This window comes from Rhipicephalus microplus, unplaced genomic scaffold (assembly GCF_043290135.1).
Source record: "Rhipicephalus microplus isolate Deutch F79 unplaced genomic scaffold, USDA_Rmic scaffold_21, whole genome shotgun sequence".
NCBI lineage: Eukaryota > Metazoa > Arthropoda > Arachnida > Ixodida > Ixodidae > Rhipicephalus > Rhipicephalus microplus.
The window spans coordinates 10620653-10641037 of record NW_027464594.1 but is presented as its reverse complement, the minus strand read 5'-3'; the positions used below and the strand labels follow the sequence as shown (position 1 = coordinate 10641037).

Below are 20385 nucleotides of genomic sequence, written 5' to 3'. Positions count from 1 at the left end.
GTGGCCATTTACGGCGCCATTTTTTTTCTTTCACGACATACACAGCGAACAACCCACTCTCGTATCGAAAACATTAAGAATAAAAACGTAAATGAAATATCCCTCTTCCTTCATTAGAGATCACCAGACACACATAATTACGTCACTCCGTAACAAACTAATCAGATGCGGTCATAATGCTGCTGTAAGCATAATTTACCCACGCGGTACATAGGCGCTTTACCGATCCTGCTCGTCTGGTGTATTATAAATGTTTCTACCACCAACACCATCGAAGTTTACTGGCTCACATCTGTGGTGGTGTGGAACAACAGAAATGTTCTTAGTATCATTGTATACGTTAAACTGACGGTTGTAAAAGAGAGAGAGAAAGACGTGACATTGCGGCCAGATATACCGAGAAGTTTTTCCGAGCAACAGAGATGCTTTAATGCGATACTGTAATTGCACTCTGCGGAGCTAATTGCTTATATTATGTATACTGCTTGCACGTTTTCTTATTTGACGGGCTTTCTTAAGCCGCGAAAATTACCACGCAGTCAGCATACGTTTTGAAAATATCACACTTGCATGATATTTAAACATGTCGATGTGTGCATCAATGGCATTTTGACAATTAGGATAGGATTCGTCGTGTTAACGTTTGGTTGTTACTAATTATATAAACCTACCAAATTAAATCAAAAGAACTAGTAGTTTCGGTCTATACTTGGGATATTTCCTATATATGGTTGCTTTTTGTAACGCCGTTCCTCCTATATTTTAAAGTGTTCCAGCGCGGCATCGTAGTTAAACGCCATATATTATTTCTAACTTTATCTCCCCCGCTCTTTCTGCACGAAAGCTGTTCACAAATTCTTCGTTTATCGGATGATACACACGTCGAATTTCATTCGGCCTTTGGAACAACGCAGAGGAACTTAGACATACACAACACTTCATGGACGAGAAAGAGCGCATGCTATTTGTGCTGCGCTTTTCCGGTGCACAAAGAAACAAAGACGAAAAGCGACACAACGCTGCGTCCGGGTCACTTTTCGTCCAGGTCCCTTTGTGCTGCGCTGTAAACAATAAATGAGACGTTCTTGGATATTTTTCATTTACCACTGTGCAAGACGCGAACCATATACGCTCTTCAAAGTATATATATATATATATATATATATATATATATATATATATATATATATATATATATATATATATATATTGCAGGAGGGTACAAAAATGCGAGGAAACATCCGAACGCAGACTGAGGACACGTGCTTTACCAAATATGCACAAGGAAGCAGTGGCGAAGAACTGCAAAATCAACGTTATTCCAAGGGACAACTGCGAATTAAACAAAAAGGGCATATTTGTGACATACCACAAAACAAAAACTTAATGGGACAATGTTCAAAGGGTGCACACTGCGAGTATCTGGCATAGCCTTCCACTGGACGGAATCGAGTTTATCATTGTCATGTACAACATGAGGTAACCACACAGTTAATGCGTAATAATAGTTGGGGTTTCACGTCTTAAAACAACGATGTGATCAGACAGACGATGTGGGACAGGTTCCGGAAATTTCGACACCTTGGTTCGTGCTCCACAGAGAGGCCTCTCTCTACATAGCATTTCTCTTGCATCGAAAAAGCGTCAGCCGCAGCCGCAATTCGATCCCACGAACAGCAGGCGGGCACTGTAAACACTACATCTGCGGTGGGTGACCACGCGACTGGTGCATATAATCGAGACGAGGCCTGACCAACGATTTAACGGAGATGTCCTTGCAACACCCCCGTGGCCAGGGAGGCGCCCCTTTCCCGCTGACAACGTCCGAAAGACAATTACGTCGTCGACTCCCGACAAGAGACGACGCGGCATTGAGGTCCACCGCGTGTATAGGAAAGACGTCATTCGCGGTGACGCGGGCGCGTGAGTGAGATATTCGGGTCAACCGCGTCTCCGCCTGTATAGACAGCGAGGAGGCCATGCACAGGAAAGACACGTGTGCACGTGTGACACACGTCCAGTCAACGAGTGACCGTCGCCGGCCGTCATACACCTACGCGTGACGAAGGACACGACGTATAAGGGGGGGGGGGGGGAAGGGGGGGGAGCATATAGATACTCTAAAGAAAGTGACCTTAGACCCTTTTTTCGTAAATCCTGACCGGCCAGAGGCCGCGTGCGTGATTCTGCTTAATCGGTTTAGTTTAATAAATCGTACTCTGACAACTCTAATGCCGTCGTTTCACCACCACGGGTCTGGATAGTGGAGGAAATCGAGTTCTAAGTCTCATTTTTTCGATTTCGCGCTAAAATTGCAACGAGTGAGGCCCCTGAATAAAAAAAACGTTAATGTATTCTAATTTGGAGTCATTGGCTCCGCAGAATTCATTCAAACTTGGAGGATAACGTACTTTATTTTCACCCATTAAGAACAACGTAGGCGCAAGCAGGCATGACGATAGTTACAGCGCGAGAACAAAACGACGACACAGAGACAAGAAGGACACGAAAGACACGCCCTTCTTGTCTCTGTGTCGTCGTTTTGTCCTCGCGCTATAACTATCGTCATGCCGTACCAACTAGCCCAAGCTGCCACATTTCTACGCAAGCAGGCGCCATCAAAATATGCGACGTCACGGCGAATGGTGCGGCGACTTGCATGTGGCTTCGCGACCCATGCACATTTTATTTTTGCGCGTTTTCTCGCTCACCGAACGTGTTCTCGTCGTAAGCGTCGCGTTTTCGGCACCCTGAGTGAGCACTTTAGTAACACGATAAAATCGTTTTACCCTTTAGTGTTCTTTTAAGGAGACAGGTAAATTTTTTTAGAGATTATTATTACCCCCTCATCGAAATGTGTGCGAACTATAAAAGAAGGTTGACGTGTGTCCTTAAAGACGATCATATACAGCTGGCAAGTCAGGGCTTACCGAAAACAGTGCCACGTACATAGCTGCGTCACACCAGCGTGAAAAAGCGCCCGTAACGTCTGCATAGAGTTTCCTTTGGTCCACAGTTTCCTTATCACAAACAGTATTTACTTTATCCCAGTTAATAGTACAGCCAAGTGGAAAGCGAGGCAACATTAGCTCATCTTTGCAGATTTTTTTTCCATCATTATCTTTTGTTTATGTACACCACTCTGTGCACGAAATCATGTGGTAATGGGGCGCAAATATGCGAAAGTTTTCAAGTCTATACGCACTCTTGCCAGTATATTCCGTGTGTACGTGCACGTGTGTAAAAAAAAGTGCGCGCGAACTTCGTCATATCCTTGTCGGTGTTGGCGTCTGGGGACGTTCGTTCGGCAGGCGCGCAGCCGAAGCAAGCGTCATAGCAAGCGCAGCACGCACATGCCACGCACGATCACCTATGGCACTTCCCAGAGTGAAACATGCAGGTGCGCGTGCCTTCGACAAAAGCCTTCGCCCCGCCGTCGAGCTTGAAGACCCTAGACAGTGAGGATGAAGCGGTCAAGTGACGGAAGAACGCCCGGCGTATACCGGGCCGATTTGTGGCGTCTTACACACCTGACGAGGCAGGCTACACACACACACCAGGAGGGCTGATATGCATGCGGCCTCTCGTGACCTGTGCGTGTCGTTTCTGTATCTTCCTCCTCATCTGCACGCACGTAAAACCGAAATTCTTCCTTTTGTTGTCCAGGTCGTCAACGCAGGACGAGAGGATGTCTTCCTCGTCGAAGTCCTCGACGTTTCTCGTCGGTATAGGGCGACGGACACCCGCCGACACGTGCGCGATGAGAAGGAAGGCCGTGGAAAAAGACGCTCTTCCGAGCGAGCGGGTCAATGCATGCACGGTTCCGCCGCACGTTCCTCGGGCGCAGCAGAGGCGTGATGGAGCAGGTCGACCGGTGCCGCTCCTCCATCACGCGCCGCCACTGGAGCGGCGGCATCGAGTACTGCCTACCACCGCCACTCGGCTACACAGTCGTCGCCGTCGTCATCCCAACAGCAGCAGCCCCCAGGGCTCGGCGACTTGACGCTGCCGAGGTGATCCGTCAACGTCAGTCCGTTGTTGCGCCGAGGTCGCCAGTAGACGAGCGGCACGGCTGCCGCGCCGCCTCCTTGCCGCTTGTGTGACGTGCGCGCGCGCCGATCAACCGACGGGGGCTGACGCGTTTTCGTTTCGCCTCCTCGGCTTCCCTCTGTTCGCTGCGAGCCGAGTACGTGTTGTGTCGGGATCACCGCATAGCGCCCGCCGCCGGTGCAATAAGCTGCTGCAGCGTCGTTGTTCGCGCTCCTTTGCTCCGCTTCTCCTTGGCGCCGCTCCCGCGCAGACGAGCAGCCGTTTTCTCCAGGCTCCTCCTCGACGTTACTTCGTCTCCTCCTGCCGCTGCCTCCGTTCTTGCGAGCTTTTCCTTCGTTCGTATGATTGAGGCCGCGCTGTGGAAGACGGTGTACACGAGGAAGCCTTCGCCGTGTATCGACGCCTTTTGAGCGAGGAGTCAATATGGCTGATGAATACAGGGCACGGGGCTGTCCAAAGCGGTTGTTTGCGTGCATTTTGTGGTTTATTTTCTCGGTCGTGATAGTTGCGCAGCCTAACATCTTGGCCAGAAGATGCCCTCAGATACCCCAACTCCCCGTGGCCCCATCTTTGACGAGCAGGGGCGCTGCGAGTTTCATTTTTCTGGGGTGGAGGCCAGAAGCAAGGGGTCTGGTCTCCACTACACGTTTCAAGCATGTCGGCGATTTCCATATGCCGGCTCAATTCTCTGCCTTTCAGTAAAGGATTCCCTCTCCCGAAGAAATGATAATCCCGCTAAAACAGGCTGCCATTCATTTGCTGCCTCTGTAATGAAGTAGTCGGATACCTCGAACATGACAAGTCATCTTGTCGAAAAGTTTGGCTGCAGCCACAACAAGCCGAAGTATTTTAATATCGGGGATATTTGGGCGTGGAGTAGCGCTGTTTGGCGACCGCACAAAATCGTTGGTGAGCTGGGAAAGCGGAGCAAAAAGGGGAGAAAAGCCGAGTACATCTTTGCGATTCAAGGCATAGGGGGGGGGGGGGGGGCATGAGCAGTATAGATACACAGTATAGTATATCAAAAGGGTGGGTAAGAGAAGGGAAAGTGAAGAGCAGGGAAAGGAGGAAGACAAATTGCAGTGCATAGTAAAGCCCCGTATGTATAGCACGCAGTGGAAAAGAGAAGTGAGGGTGAAGATTAGTGTGTGAGAGAGAAGGATCGGTAGGAAAAGGTGGATAGGATAACATTCAGTATAGTCAGTCCTGTATAATGTAGTATTGCAAGAGGCGAAAAGGTGAAGAAGGAAAAGAAAGAAGTGAAACATATGATCATGTATAGTATCGTGATTCGGGGTGGCGGACAGGGAAGGAGAAAGGAGAGGGTAAATCATTGCATAAACGATTGTAATATACTTTAGCAAAGAGTGGGAAAGGGAATTGAAGGTGAGGAGGAGGGTAAAGAGGGGGATGTTAGAGCACAGTTTAGCGTAGGCGAGTGGGCGAGCAAGACGTGTCGGAGGTTGCAGACACGCTGGGAAAAACCCCAAGCTTCGCTGTTTCCTCACTCTTCGACCCGCAAGGGCATTGCTCTCACAATTTTCATTAGGTTCTTCGTTTGGAGAGGCGAATTTATCGTTAGAGGATGCTAATCGTTTTTTTTTTCAACGATTGGTCACGCGTTGTTATTTACGGAACGTGCAGGCTCAATTGTGAAGTCAGTCAGTGACACCCTCTGCACGCAACGTGGAGGGCGCAAGCAAGAACAAAGAAAATGAGGGAGCAGCTGCCCTAGGGGCCCATCTGCTCACGCATCTAGGCAGTCACAAGGAAGAAAGCTGAACGGAACAAGTTACGTGTGCGACCCAGTACGCCCGCGGGAGTTTACGTATAGGCGCGAGCCTGTCACCGGCGCGACTTTCCCTGGGAACGAGAACTGGCGAGCCGAGACGCTGCGCATCGCCGGGGCTCCCTCTGGCGGCCAGCGTCACAATAATAGCAGGGAGGGTGGGCGATCACATCGCCTTCGGACCGAGCGCCACCTCATTAATTCCCCCGCAGTGGCTTGAGCGAGGTGGTTGCGTGTCTCATCCCCACGTCTCGATGAATTATCCGGCCTGCGGCGCGAGGAACGTAATGGCTCTCGATCCTCGACGTGCCAAGCGACGCGTATCACGCCCCGAAGTCGTCTTCCCTTCTTCGGCGAGGGCAGTGGGGAGGTGGATACATGGGGGGAGCGGAAGCACAATGGGGCCGCGAGGAAGCGCCCCGGTAAATTGTGGGCAGTGGGTGCCGGAAGCTGCTTCCGTTTACTCGCGTGCATGTGCGTTTCTTTTATTTGGAGGGGCTTTGGAAGCAACATCGTGACGGCCTTGCCACAATAAGCCGTCTGTAGGTGCGTCGCTTACGTATCAATGCCGCTTTATAAAATAGTAATAATCGTTCAAATATAATTTGGTCCTTCGGGAATGATCCGCGTCTGATGATATACGACGCGCTTTTTTTTCCCAAGTACAATGTGGATGTATACCTGGCATGGTGGCTCGATATTGTAGCAGCCTTCTCCTACGCATATAGTATATATGCTAGTACAGACGAGGTAGCGGTACCAATTCAGTGCCGCATGCAGGGACAAGAGTCTGGGAGTGGAATGCGAGACCATGGACTCGCGAGTTCCTGCCACTTCAGGTTGACAGAGACGCATGTTCCTACAACGTGCACCGTCTCAATAGGGAGTTTTAGTGCTGGGTACCCAAGCGGCTTGCGTACCCAGGACGTTGGGGCGGCAGTATTGCGCATGCGCGAAACCCCAAACAGATGCGTCGCAAGATCGCTGGGGCGATGGGGCCATGCGTCCGCGCGGCCATAAACAACGCTGCCACCACTGGCCTCCTAGCGGAGATAAGGTGCTCTTGCGCACATGCTGGGGCATCATGTTACCTTCACGGTGAGCAAAGCCGAGGCTGGCCAGAGCCACCACTTTGACTTTTAAGTTTTAAGCGCAAATATTATAGTGGATAGCCACCATACAAATAGCATGGCACATGGGCGCGAAATCTCGGACAGCATGGATCGACCGCCCTGTAAGGTCCACCTTTGCAGGAACTCACTGATCCGCACTGCAGATATTCTAGCCGTCGAGTTAAAATAAGCCTAAGTGCGGGCACTTATTGCGATTACACGGTTTCAGCCAGATTACCAAAGCTAGAATGGCCTGGAACATAGAAACTAAAAGACATATGCCAGCGCCCGACCAGCTGAATTTCATTTCATTTCATTTATTTACTCTCAAGGCACTGGGCATTACAGAGAGGAGTGGGACAACAAATATGAATAAGATGTAAAACAAAACAGCAGGATTATAGAATAAATTATAATGCACTTTCAGAAATGATTGATTTGAACGCGTTGGCGTCTGTGATTGAAGCGATCGATGCGGGAAGGTGGTTCCAGTCAGTACATGTTCTAGGGATGAAAGAGTTGAAGTGCTGGTTCCTATGGCAGAAGGGAACCCCAACCTTGTATTGATGGTCATTGCGGGCTGATATGTAGGCTGGTGGAAAAAACAGTAAATCAGAGAGAGTTCTGTTAGTGTGATAGATCTTAGGAAAGAGACAGAGAGGTGAATTTTTGCGTCGTATTGAGAGGTTATACAAATTTAGTTAAGCCTTCATTAATGTGACACTTGCAGTTCGAGAGTAATTGGACAATATGAAACGTGCTGAGCGATTCTGAATGGATTCAATGTTGTCTATGAGCATGTGAATATGAGGATCTCAGATAGACGACGCATATTCGAGTTTTGGCCGAACTAATGATTTATACAGGAGAAGCTTTAGGTTAATTGGAGCAAGAGAAAAATTTCGACGTAAATAGCCAAGAGTTTGATTAACGTTGCATGTTATGTAGTCAACGTGAGCCTGCCATGACAGGTTGTTAGAAATGTTAACACCGAGGTACTTGTAAGAAGAAACGTTGCTTATAGGGGAGTGTTATTAAGTAGGTACGAGGGGGACGCAACTTTTGAAGGGTTACGAGCTATTCTCATTGATTTGCATTTATTTGTGTTAAGTTTCATTAGCCAATTATTACACCACGAAGAAATATTGTCCAGGTCAGATTGCAGGGTGTCAGTGTCGTTAGAAGTCAAAATTTCACGGTGAATAACACAATCGTCAGCAAGTAACCTAATAGGTGGCGCCATCTAGCGCGGCCATAGTGAAACAGATAACCACAACATCGTTATTGCAGAGACATTGTGCATTGTACGCCAGGTGCAAAAACTGTGCAGCGACAATATTACAAATGGGTAACCTTTTTACCCATTTTCATCTCAAAAACATTACGCGTAAGCAAACATTTTCATGACTGTGGTTGCACGAAGTGTCACAAGATGTCGACACTGTCGTTACAGTACCCTTGTCTTTTTCACTTTTTTGATTGATTGATATGTGGGGTTTAACGTCCCAAAACCACTATATGATTATGAGAGACGCCGTAGTGGAGGGCTCCGGAAATTTAGACCACCTGGGGTTCTTTAACGTGCACCCAAATCTGAGCACACGGGCCTACAACATTTCCGCCTCCATCGAAAATGCAGCCGCCGCAGCCGGGATTCGAACCCGCGCCCTGCGGGTCAGCAGCCGAGTACCTTAGCCACTAGACCACCGCGGCGGGGCTTTCACTTTTTTGCGTATACCAGGATACTGTACACGATAAAAAAGGTGTCCTGATCACTATGTACATTTAATTCAACATTTCAAATCATAGAAATAATTAAATAATACTTAGGCGACAAGACGCTATGGCGCTGCGAGCGCGTGTGACCTTTGTGCGGCTTGCGTTTGCGGGCGCGCCTCTATAAGGCATTCCAGTTGGGTGTGGGTTGGGTACGCAACGCCGCGCCCCCCAAGCCTGCAGCACCCCAAGAGCTTGGGTGCCCAGCACTAAAGCTCTATAATGTCAACGTCACCACGGCGGTGTTATACGAGCGCGTTAAATCATTTTTGCCGCACGTGCAAAAGCAATATTTCTACTCCACAGAATCTCCTATATATATTCATTTGTGTTGCTTTTTCAACCCTAAAGCCACTCATTCCTCTTTAGACCACAGCGAGATCTCGTTCTTCGAATATAAGCTCAATGCGAATTATGCTTTGAGTCGCCACGATGCAAAGCACGAGCAGTCACTGCTGCTACAGTATAGCGCATTGTATATCCGTCGGCGTTTGCATACCTTTTTGACGATGATGGTATCACTAATAACAACTTCTCGCACTTATACGTGTCGAAAGGCCGACATGATTGTGAGGCACGCCACTTTGGCCCGCAATTCAGCTCTTCGCACGTGAACTTACATGACGTGCAAAGAAATGCAAGTGCACGGGTGTTTTTGCGTTGGCCCTCCATTGCAATGCGGCCGCTGTGACACGGAATCTAGCCCGTTGCCTGCATCACAGAATAACCGTGCAACAGCTCACCTGTTACTGCGGTGGGTTCGATGACGAGACATTTTGCGCACAAGCCTTGTAACAATACTATTAAGAATTACCATATGACATTGATTATATAGCTGTATCGCAAGGGCTTTGTGAGGCGTGGATTTAAAACCCGCAATCTTCACAGTGCTGTCATCTTATAAATGTGCGCGCGATTCCTGCGGGGGCGGATATGGACGCTGCAAAAGTGAAAACAGCGGCAGCACGTGACACCATAGCATCGGTTTGGGCTGGCTGGCATAAATAAATCCGACACTCTGGTCTCAATAACTCAAAGGTCCGTTATGAATTCACTTAACACAACATGAAGACAAAATTCATCTTTTATTTGGTCTCACTCGAGGTACTGATTCTGCCTCGCCACCTTTAGAAATCTTTCTGCACTTATATATGGGGACGCTTTGCACGGCCTCCAAGATGAGAGGCACCTCACCTGATTTAGCATTGCCTCCTTGATTTGGACCACTTTGCACCAAGCTACTGTGCCACGTGGTAGGGCCATGCCATCCCGTGACGTCACGTTACGCCGCGCGGCGTCACAGCGACACCATAAATTATCAGCTCAGACCCAGTCGTTCAGACAAGGATCGGGGAGTGGGCCGCAAAGGTCGTCGTCAACCTTGGGCTGATGGCCCCGCCGCGGTGGTCTAGTGGCTAAGGTACTCGGCTACTGACCCGCAGGTCATGGGATCGAATCCCGGCTGCGGCGGCTGCATTTCCGATGGAGGCGGAAATGCTGTAGGCCCGTGTGCTCAGATTTGGGTGCACGTTAAAGAACCCCTGGTGGTCGAAATTTCCGGAGCCCTTTACTACGGCGTCTCTCATAATCATATGGTAGTTTTGGGACGTTAAACCCCACATATCAATCAATTTTTACAAAATAAATTCTTACCATCTATTCATCCATTCGTCCGTGGCAATCTGCGACGTCATATATGGTGTCGTCACTACAAGATGATGATTTTTGGCACTACTCCTTCCCGACGCCAACGGTCGAATGTCGTGTTTGATGAAGCAGTCATTAGGCCGTTCGCTACAAAAACATGCGAAATCGCAAAGACCCAAACGATATACACTCTGGAAGCGAGAGAGACAAACATTTGCGTCCAGGCTTCTATGAGGGAGGAAGCTATAGAATGAGTCTGCATGCGTATCTGTTTAACGCTCCGTGACAGCGGCGTACCTCTAGGCACGCCTCCTTTACGTATCGCGTTCGAGGGGAGCGTTTTATGGACGTCTCCGGGAGAGTGGAGCAGAATTGAGGTTCGATTGCAGCAGTATAGAATGAGTGGATACTCTCGGGGGACGAGGTGGCGGTATGGCCTGAGTGCGTCAACCGATATAAAGTGTGCGTGCGTGCAGATACGTGGTGTATATATATATATGCATCTCGAGCGCGTTCCCCACGACCGACGCCTACGCCCTGCTGCCACGCTCCACTTGGCCCCACCGCACCGAGACTCCTCGGGGACCCGCGCGGGCGTGCACGCGTATACGGTATGTAGTGCGCGCAGGCGGGGCATGCATCGCGTCGAGGCTCGTCGATTAAAGCGCACGTCCCACCACGTTTGAACCGTCGTGGCTTGCGGGAATTGCCCCGCGGTGGCATCGTTTAAGTCCCCTTTGTGTCGCAGTCCCTGCAGTGCTTCCTCGCGGTAGTACTCTTGGGATCCCATCACTCCTGCTGCCACCGTTGGGTCGGGCGTGCGTGTTGTCGTACTAGACAGGTGCGTTGCAGTAGCCCTTTAGAAGAGCACAGGCGTGTTTGGCGCATGCGCACTGGGCGGCCGCAAAGGTTGCCCGTACTCCGACCTAAAAAGGGGGGGTGGGGGTGGGAAGGCTGCGATGAACTTTCGGCACCCCTAAAAACGAATTCTGTGCACTCCTCTGCGCAAGCTCATAAGCTCGTGTATGCAAGCTCGCATGCAAACACGCAGTTGTATTCAAGTATTTTATGCAACGGAGTTGTACTCCGCTGTGCGGTCGTAGATTTTGAATTGCTGCGCACTATAACGTGCAAGCGCACGTGAAGGGCCCGAAGCGTGTGATGCGGGTCCGGGCGCAGTTCGGTGACAAGACGAACAGAGATCGCCATCTTCGATCCTAAAACTGCGGGATGTATACCTTACGTACTGCGATGTGTACGTATAGTATACGAAGACTCACCGGAGAAGTAGCCGAACGCCGAGCTCGGAGGTCCGGGTCCCATCTCGGGCGAGTCGTCGAGCCCGTCCGGCGACATGCCGGGCCGCAGGGAGCGCATCACGCGCCTCGGGCTGCGGAAGAAGTGGCGACGGGCACCCAGGGTGCTCAGCTGCTTCATGCGACGCTCCTTGGAGCGCCGGTTCTGGAACCACACCTGCTCGCGAAGAGAGTTTTTGGTTATTATTATTATTATTATTATTATTATTAATAATAATAATGTTGTTGTTGTTGTTGTTGTTGTTGTTGTTGTTGTTGTTGTTGTGTAGCACATTGCAAAAGACAACACTGGCACAAAGTTTCAATCGAGATTAAAGCATGACAAGGTCCGAAGGAAGCCACGAGGTGACATCGTATTCTTAATGTCCCCTCTGATGAACGCTACTGCAAACGCACAAATTCAGATCGTTCCGTTGACGTTAGCCACGAGCCACCGCTGGAAGCTGTTACGAAAGGAACAGAGGGTTGGTGGCAGTTTATGAATTACCCGATCCATTAACAAGTATGACTACAAGCCAGGCTTCGCTCTACTTTACACGTTGGCTGGCGACTTGACCAGTTGAGCGGGCTATGCATCGCCAAGCCGTAATTTGTATGCGAGCGGAACCACTGCCACGATCAAGTTGCTGAGTATGTTTCTACCGTACGCAAACGGCCCTAGTAGGAGCCGAGCCGAAGTGACTTCAACACCGCAAGAGTTTTTTTTTTTTTTTTTTAGTATAGACGAGCGGATGGATGGATGCACATTGTATAGAGGCATATAAATCGAGAAACGGCGTTTGGACGGTCTCTCTCTTGTCCTGTGCTTCAAGCTGCTTCCCCGTTTACACCAAACGGCCCAAAATAAGCACTGTAGGATATCGTAAGCATACTTATCCAAATGGGGGCGATGATGAATGCCACATAACCCAAACAGCCGTCTTTCTATATCGCAAGCATATATTAGTCTTTCTGTACCAATATGAGATCAATACCACTTGTAGGCAAACAAATATTTAAACTTCGTAAAAATATTGGTTAAAATACAACAAATTTTTATTCATTTCCTACGCCATGCAACCGATGCGTTACCTGTGTCTTATTATTGTACACAATTACATTACTGTTACATTATTTATCTGTTCGTAACTGAGTAACAATCTACTCCGTTATTTTCAAAACGGGACCGCAAGAAGGTTGACTACGTTGATATTTACCTCTGCATTTACCCTATACGTTCTATGTAAACGCCATTCGTACGCAAAAAATAAAAAAAAATAAACAATAAAGTCGAGTGCACCACGCAGTGAACGCGAACCATGCCAGGCGTCGCGTCAACAAAGGTGACCGAGAATGTATGCACGGGTGGCAATGACCGCGGCAGCGGTGGGCAATGATAAGGCAAGGAGGAAACGGAGGCCTATAGGGGAGGGCGTCGGTGGGGAAGAGTGAAAACGAGGGAGGAAACAGGGAAGAGCGACGGCATGTGAACCTGGACGCGCGTCTCCTACGGATTAGCGAGGTTCGCCTGGGGAACTCCGATAAGGAGGACCCCGGGCGGCGAGCTCAGCCGCAGGCCTTTGTATGCAGATCTCGGCCAGGCAGTGTGTCGATGTCGATAGAAGGAGAGGAGGGGAACCAAAAGATGGATGGTTATAATATATATATATATATATATATATATATATATATATATATATATATATATATATATATATATATATATATATATATATATATATATATATATATATATAGTAGGCTGAGAAGGCTTTCCGTTGCCGAGCCATCTGCTTTGCTGACGTATAATATTTTTTTCTAGCGTTCTGTTGTTTCGTTTCCTGTTGCGTTAATTTTGTCTGACCTCTGTGCCACTGTCACACTTCCGTGTTTTCTACGGCCTATCTGCGCATTCACATCGACTCATCGCGTTCCCGTGATTGACAGCCTGACTCGCGAGGCATTTTAAGCAGAATATGAGCTTGCAGTGAGAGCGACCCATGCGCCGAATGCGCCTAGAGAGATCGCAAAACCTTCTATATTCAAACGTGTAGCATAAAAACATTTTAAAAATACGTTTCCGTGTGATATTGGTGGTGTATATAGGCGACGGTTTCCCATTAAATTATCAGCACAGAGGTAAGCTTGTAGTTTTCTTGCTCAGCGCATGCGGCGACACCGAAGAGCGGCCACGTGGAAAGAACCCCCGAATGATGCTCAGTGGTCGGGACACGCTTGAGAGACGCTCTTCTGAATATAGCTTGCGTGAAACTACCGCGTTTGCGGCGTAACCACCCCCAACTCACGATCGAGCGGCGGCGGGTGTCAGCACTTATACCCGTGGTACACGCATGCAAGCAGCAACAGCAGCGGCAAACCTTTTCATTACGCGCCGAAGCGGGCACCCGTCCGGCTGCCGCTGTTCCCGTACTCGGGTTTTTTCCCCCTCCCTGCAAAATCTTCCCCTCTGCCCCGACCGCAACGCAACGGTCACCTTTTGCGGTTCCTGCCTCGCTGCAGCAGCGGTGCTCTATTGTGTTTTTGGTCGCACCACATCGTAATGACAGCCTTCTGTATACTCCCGCGGAGCGCTGGTATACGCAACGTCACAAGGGCAACATGGTGCCTCCCCGTCGCTTCCTAGCTTACAACATCCACACCCCCTTTTCTGCTGTCTCTTTTCACTTTGAAAAGAGACAGCACAAAACTTAGAAAAGAGACAGCAAAGTCGTGTGTGCGTGGCTGTGAAACGATCGAACGACTCCAATGTCACGTGTCCTCCATATCCTAGATTTTATACTGCTCTTTTTTTTACAATGCAATTTCCAGCCCTGATTTACACTCGGTAAAGTCGACCGCTTAACCAGCGCGGACTGCCGTTATATATTCGATAACCGTGAAAAACTCGTCTACGCATATGGCTCATAGGTTATTGTCTATCTCAGCAAGCCTTATTCCATAGCGTGCCGTCTGCGACGATTCAAGGAAACAACCATGTCCACATGTCATGTCATGCTCCTGTAAGTGCACTCGTCGCTCGACTTAATAACTGTCGGAGTTTTGAGTCTCAAGTCGCTCGATTTAAACGCACATTAGAGTGAAAAACAATCTTTTTTTTTTCGTATTTGTAGAGTATTCTTTTTCAGTTTCGAAAAAAAAAAGCACGCTGGTCGCTTGAAGACGCTTGACGATTAAGCCAGAAAACGTGCAAAAAGAAAATGATGGGGCCGACGCCTCTTGAAATTTTACGAACCAAACGCGGTGACGTCTGCAATATGATGGCGTCTGCGTAGGTGATTCTCAGTTTTTAATGAGTAAAAAAGCGAAGTAGTTTGTAAAATAGGGCGACAAAAATTGCGGATGTTGCTCATACTAACTCGTGAAATATAACTTGCGCTTTGGAATTGCCTGGACTCGGACTCACCAAAATTTTCTTCGGCCGGACTTGCATGATAATTACACTGACCCGGACTGAAGTCCGAGTGAGCCCACTTATAAGTGTGTTCACCAACCTATGGTTTGTAGTGTGAAGTCAGCATACAAGGTTCTGGGAAATCTCGTTGAGCAAGTGTTACTACATGAGTTGAAGTTAACCGAGAAAATGAAAATAAGAAACAAAAAAGACTTGCGAAACGTGCTATGCGAAAGAACTTCGATGTTGCCACGAATTCTACCGAGCCCTCACTGAGCGTTCAGAGACGTGGTTCGATCGCTACGTCTCCTCGTCTGAACGAGCTAATTAACTCGTCGCCGAATGGAACGGGTTCAAGTGTGGGTGTTGGGGATAGCGCCTTCCTGAATACTGCCCCGCAAAGCGGGCTTTCGTGCCGCGTTGAAGGCGTTCTCGCATATAATGAACTGAGACTTTCGCGAAAATGCAAGAGCAGCTATTGACACGGCGTCCATTCGCGAACTATTTGCCTTGCGATGCACTCCTCTGGAGTCCTTAGTTGTATACAGACGACGTTGAAGAAAACGATGCAGTCCGGTGCGCGGTTGAGTGTGCCCTTTCAAATAAAGAAACGGTGTAGTATACAATTAAATACTGGTAGGTGCTACCGCGGTACTCTAAATACTTTCACTCTCCTTTCATACATGTGGAAGTTACATGTATGACACTCTCTCTATAGAGGTACGTTGACTTGCTGTTGGAGGGTCGTGGAACCACTATAGACTTTCCAGAAGAGAGTCAATGCACCAATCTCATAAACAGAGTCAACTTGCCTTCCTATATAGAGAGTACAAACCATGTGACTCTCGCATGTACGAAAAGAATGTCATACGACCAATTTATCATTTTTTAGCGCAATGTATCAGAGGCGGTAGCCACGAGCATTGGTCGTCAGAACTACACACTGATTTGATAAGTTAAACATCGTTTCTCTTTGTCTTACTTGGTTGCTTCTTTTATCAAGTGTCATTGCTTCTTTTATCAAATGGAGATAACTTTTATATTCAAGACTTTAACTCAATGCATGTAAAATGGTGCAGGATTCGGCCTTGGTTTGCGTGGTACGTAGTAAATATAAATAAAGTGAGTCGCAGAAAAGTATTATAGCGGTAAAATTAGTGTACTTGCGCTGTTTCTTGCCATGGTTATCTTTAGGCAGCAGCATGGTATATCCTTCCTTCAAACATTCTGTATACTCTTCTGCCCACGTGGCTGCCTGTGAACACCACGAGCCGAGAAACTCATGATGAAGCCATCTTTTCTGTTTATCTCGGACCTTGCTCACGAACTCTGCCTCGCACAAAGTGGCGCCTTGAACGTATAGACGCGCCTTTTTGGCGCCCTCGGCTCGCAGAAAACCAACAATTTCCAATTCCATCGGCCCCACCGTCACACACGCTCGCATAGAGGGGGAGCCACTTACGCGCTGCGTATGTGGCACTGCGGCAGCGCAAACAACGGGACACCGAACGCAACCGCCGCTGCGTTTTTTTTTTCCCTTTTGTCCTTTGATTACACGCCACGCGAACGCCTCTATTAGGGTGATTGTGTATAAATTCACCCGCTGCGCAGGTGCGTCGCCCGACGTTTGTTCCGTTGGGTTTCGACGAAGGGAAGGCAGAGTTTGGCCGTGGTGGGTGGGATACGGGACGCCCTGTGTGCACGACCTTGCTTTTCTTTCTCCTCATTCTCGGCCCGGAATTGAGACGTCCCCTCAATGACCGTGTATCGCAGTTCTGTGCAGTAGTAGGCTTCAAAGGCGGAGAGTGCCTGCAAACATTTACAAGTCGCTTACGGCAGCGTGCACCAAAAGTAAGGACAAAACGGATGAATAGGCATGACGTGAGCACTAAATGTCAACTTGTTTTTGTTTTTGATATGCGCTGCCATAAACTGTCGTGAACAGAACTAGCCCATACATCTTGAGCGATTTACAAGTACACTCTTAATCAGGTCCCGCTTAAAGGGCTGGATAAAGCCAGGGAGCCGGAAGTTTTTCTTCTGGTTTCATTGATGTAGCCAGCACTTAACCAGGACTTGGCTATATCCCGCCTAAAGGGCAGAATACAGCCAGGAAGCCGGGCGCTTTTCGTCAGGTTTCCTCAATATAGCCAACACATAACCAGGATCTGGATAAAAGTAGCTGTTGGAAGAGATGATAGAGCATTGCACAAGAATTTCGAGGTGGAGACGCGATACTGCAACTTTGTTGATTGAAACTTTTGATGTATTCGTATTAATACCACTTCCGTGACCTTACTTATTGCGTTCTATGCGCTTATAATTTTGCTAGAAGTCATGATACCTTTCTAGACACAACAAAGCTGCAAATATTATGTGCGAATGTCCACAAAATAGAAAGACATTCAACTTGTGATGCCGTAATTCGTATGACATGAATACTCTGCTAGGAAACAAAGCCAGTTCAAGATTGAAGCTCAGCGTTTAAGCGATTTCGTGAAATATGTATCTGTCATTATCATTTCACCTGAACAGCCACGCTATTTAGAACACTCTGAAGCTGTATTGACACTTTTGCAAGGCAACATAAATACAGAATGATTATTTATTTATTTTGTTTATTGCGTGAAACTAATACAGACCGCAGAAAAGTGAATGAAACATGTTCGCTTTGGCATCCTGTCGCCCTTGCAAACCTGTACCTAAGCAGCTGACAAAAACCAGGAAATGCGCCTTCCAGGTTAGATTTACATTGTGAAATCGTTAATAAATAAATTAGGGATGACGATGATTTATGACCTTTAACAATTGAGCACAATTAAGACGTTAGTAGGAGAAGCACCGTAAAGATGCGCTCTGGATTGATTTCGGACCACCTGGCTCTGTTTGGCGTTCATGACTGTGCATGGAGCGTTGCAGGTACACACACGATTGCGTTATTTCCGCATTAAACCGTAGACGCGCCGTGCGTGGGATTTGCGACCTTGGTGGGATGATGTGGCATTATACCGGCGCCTGAATGCATTTCTTGTTCAAAGTGTCAACTACACTCAGTGCAGTTTGCGGCGTAAAGAAGATGAAAGACAGAAAATGGCAGATCAGCTCTACGAAATTTCGCAAGATAAGCAAAACCATGTAGACAAAAAAAAAGTTTCCTGTTCATTAGTTTTGGATTATGCCCCTTGTCCTGCAACATCTACCCCCCCCCCCCCCCCCCGCGCATGCTCGTCCCTTCCCCCTCCCTCTCTCTCCTTTCCTACGCATCCACCTCTCTCGACGCACAACGGTGACGCAGGCAGTGTCTGCTAGCGAGTTTGCTGATCGGAAAAACCCCCTGCTTGCGCTGCACAACCGTTCCATGGCAACCTCGTATTTATAGGCACCGTATCTTGACCTCCAAGATATAGTGCCGGCAGAAGATTTCTCTTGTTGTTGAACAGAAACAAGTCGCAGCGTGCGCGTAAACTAAAAGCGGACTGCGGGTCTCTGATGCATGTGTCCAATCGCAGTCTTTTGTATCTCATTGCCAATTAGCAGCAATTATCGTGTTCCAGTAGGAAACATCGGTTTATCACTGCGTGCTTTGCGCCTCCCGACGTGTCTCTTCTGCGCAACGCCGCCATGAGCGCCAGCGCCATGATGATAGTTATAGCGCGAGAACAGAGCGACGACAAAGGGACAACACCGCCGCAAGTGTAACCTTTCGCGCCCACTGCTTCGCATCCACTCATGATTCCATTTAGTGGGACATTGCATAATTTTTCTGTCTGTGTCACAGTAAAGAAAATGCGTGGGTGTTAAGCGCGTGTGAATGTGGCAGCTTTGCCTTCCATTAATTCCACATCAAGAGTGCTTTTGACTCGTCCTTCAACACCGAGTTACCAAAAGTACTTACATTCTGGTTCCTCCAGAGCGAACAACTCGTAACGAAACCGACCGAGGCATAGCTGCTTCCGACGCGAAAGATGCACGCAACTGTGCGGCACGCGTCCACCAGACACGGCGGAGACGCGACAAGAGGCGCGGCCTTCGCGCCGTCTGTGTGTCCGCCTTTGTGATCAACACCCGCTGACCGCTACTCGAGGCGTCAAGTGACCCACCCCACACAGACGGTGGTGCGTGAAAACACGACTGGCAGCGGTATACAGCTTCCTACGTGCGGTGTATACGCCCTACAAGCAGGGGGGGGGGGGGTGCTTGAGCTGAAAAGAGAGGGCGGAGGTCCCCGTGGAGACCCCTGTGAAAGACTCGGGACCCGCGGTGCTCGAGGTCTTTCAGCTGAGCAGGAGACTCGAGTGTTGCATATAGGCAGACGCGCCGCAGCAGGACGGAAGAGAAGACGTCGGACAGGCGTTGTGTAATCACCGGGGCGCCTGCCCAGCCGAGCGACACGAGTGCTCGTAGTGCGAGAAAACCGTTATTTTCCGAGCTCGGCGATGACGCCTGTATACCTCCTCGAGGACGCTGTGATTCACGGAGAAGCGCTTGGCGCTGTGTATAGCCCAATACTTCGCGGGGAGATTTCTTCTAACAGCATCCACACACATTACGGGCGATTCGGACACTCTCTGTTTTGGTTTTGTTTGCTTTGTGTGTGTGTGTGCACTGTACAACTTGTCCAACATACAGCTGCCTCGCTTTTGCGTCTTCATATAGAGCTCGGGACGAGCGCGCGAGATATTGCTTTCTTGTAAGAAAAAAAAAGGGGGGGGGGGAAGCAGGAAGAAAATTCGTGCGCTATTTGGAAGAAGGTTCTTCCGGCTTTTAAATTTGAATTGCTCTCAAACTTTCGTCCCAAGCTGTTCCAGCTGGCTTAGTCGTTGTCGGTACTATAAAAACATGTAAGTGTTTCTCACTGTCTCTTTGTTCCTGTTTCAAGAGTTCATTCATGAAACCGCAACGTCAAAATAATCGACGAATAGTTGTACTATATACTTACACTGAGGCAACAGGAAACTTGCCTCCACTTCCGGCATAGGCATACCTAAACTCGATCCCTTTCTCCTATAGGCACTGCGCCGTGCTCCCAACCGGGCAGAGGAAATTAGGCGCCATCTTCTTCTTCTGACCACGACCAACCACTATCAACCACTACCTTTCACGATCACGGTGTGGAGGCAAGCAAAGCGACTTGTTTCGCTGTAAGCTAAGCCGAATTGTGCTCATCATAGAATCCTTCCGAAAGGCTTCGAAACGCCGCAGCTCGCCTATGCAATACTCACAGTGAAGCATAAAATACTACGCGGGGGCTGCAGGCCAAACACCTTGTACATGTCTGGATGGCAGTACAGCAATGGAAGGAGA

General features: G+C 48.6%; 1 protein-coding gene across 2 annotated transcripts in view; it reads right to left on the bottom strand.

Annotated features, from left to right (window-relative positions):
- Window positions 1–20385, bottom strand: part of LOC119179680 (LIM/homeobox protein Lhx1) — a 198832-nt gene that overhangs the window by 5648 nt on the left and 172799 nt on the right. For both annotated transcript variants that reach the window (XM_037430833.2, XM_075883828.1), the window contains one exon: window positions 11655–11847. In XM_037430833.2, the coding sequence (XP_037286730.2) occupies window positions 11655–11847 (193 nt within the window). The remainder of the gene's footprint in view (window positions 1–11654; window positions 11848–20385) is intronic.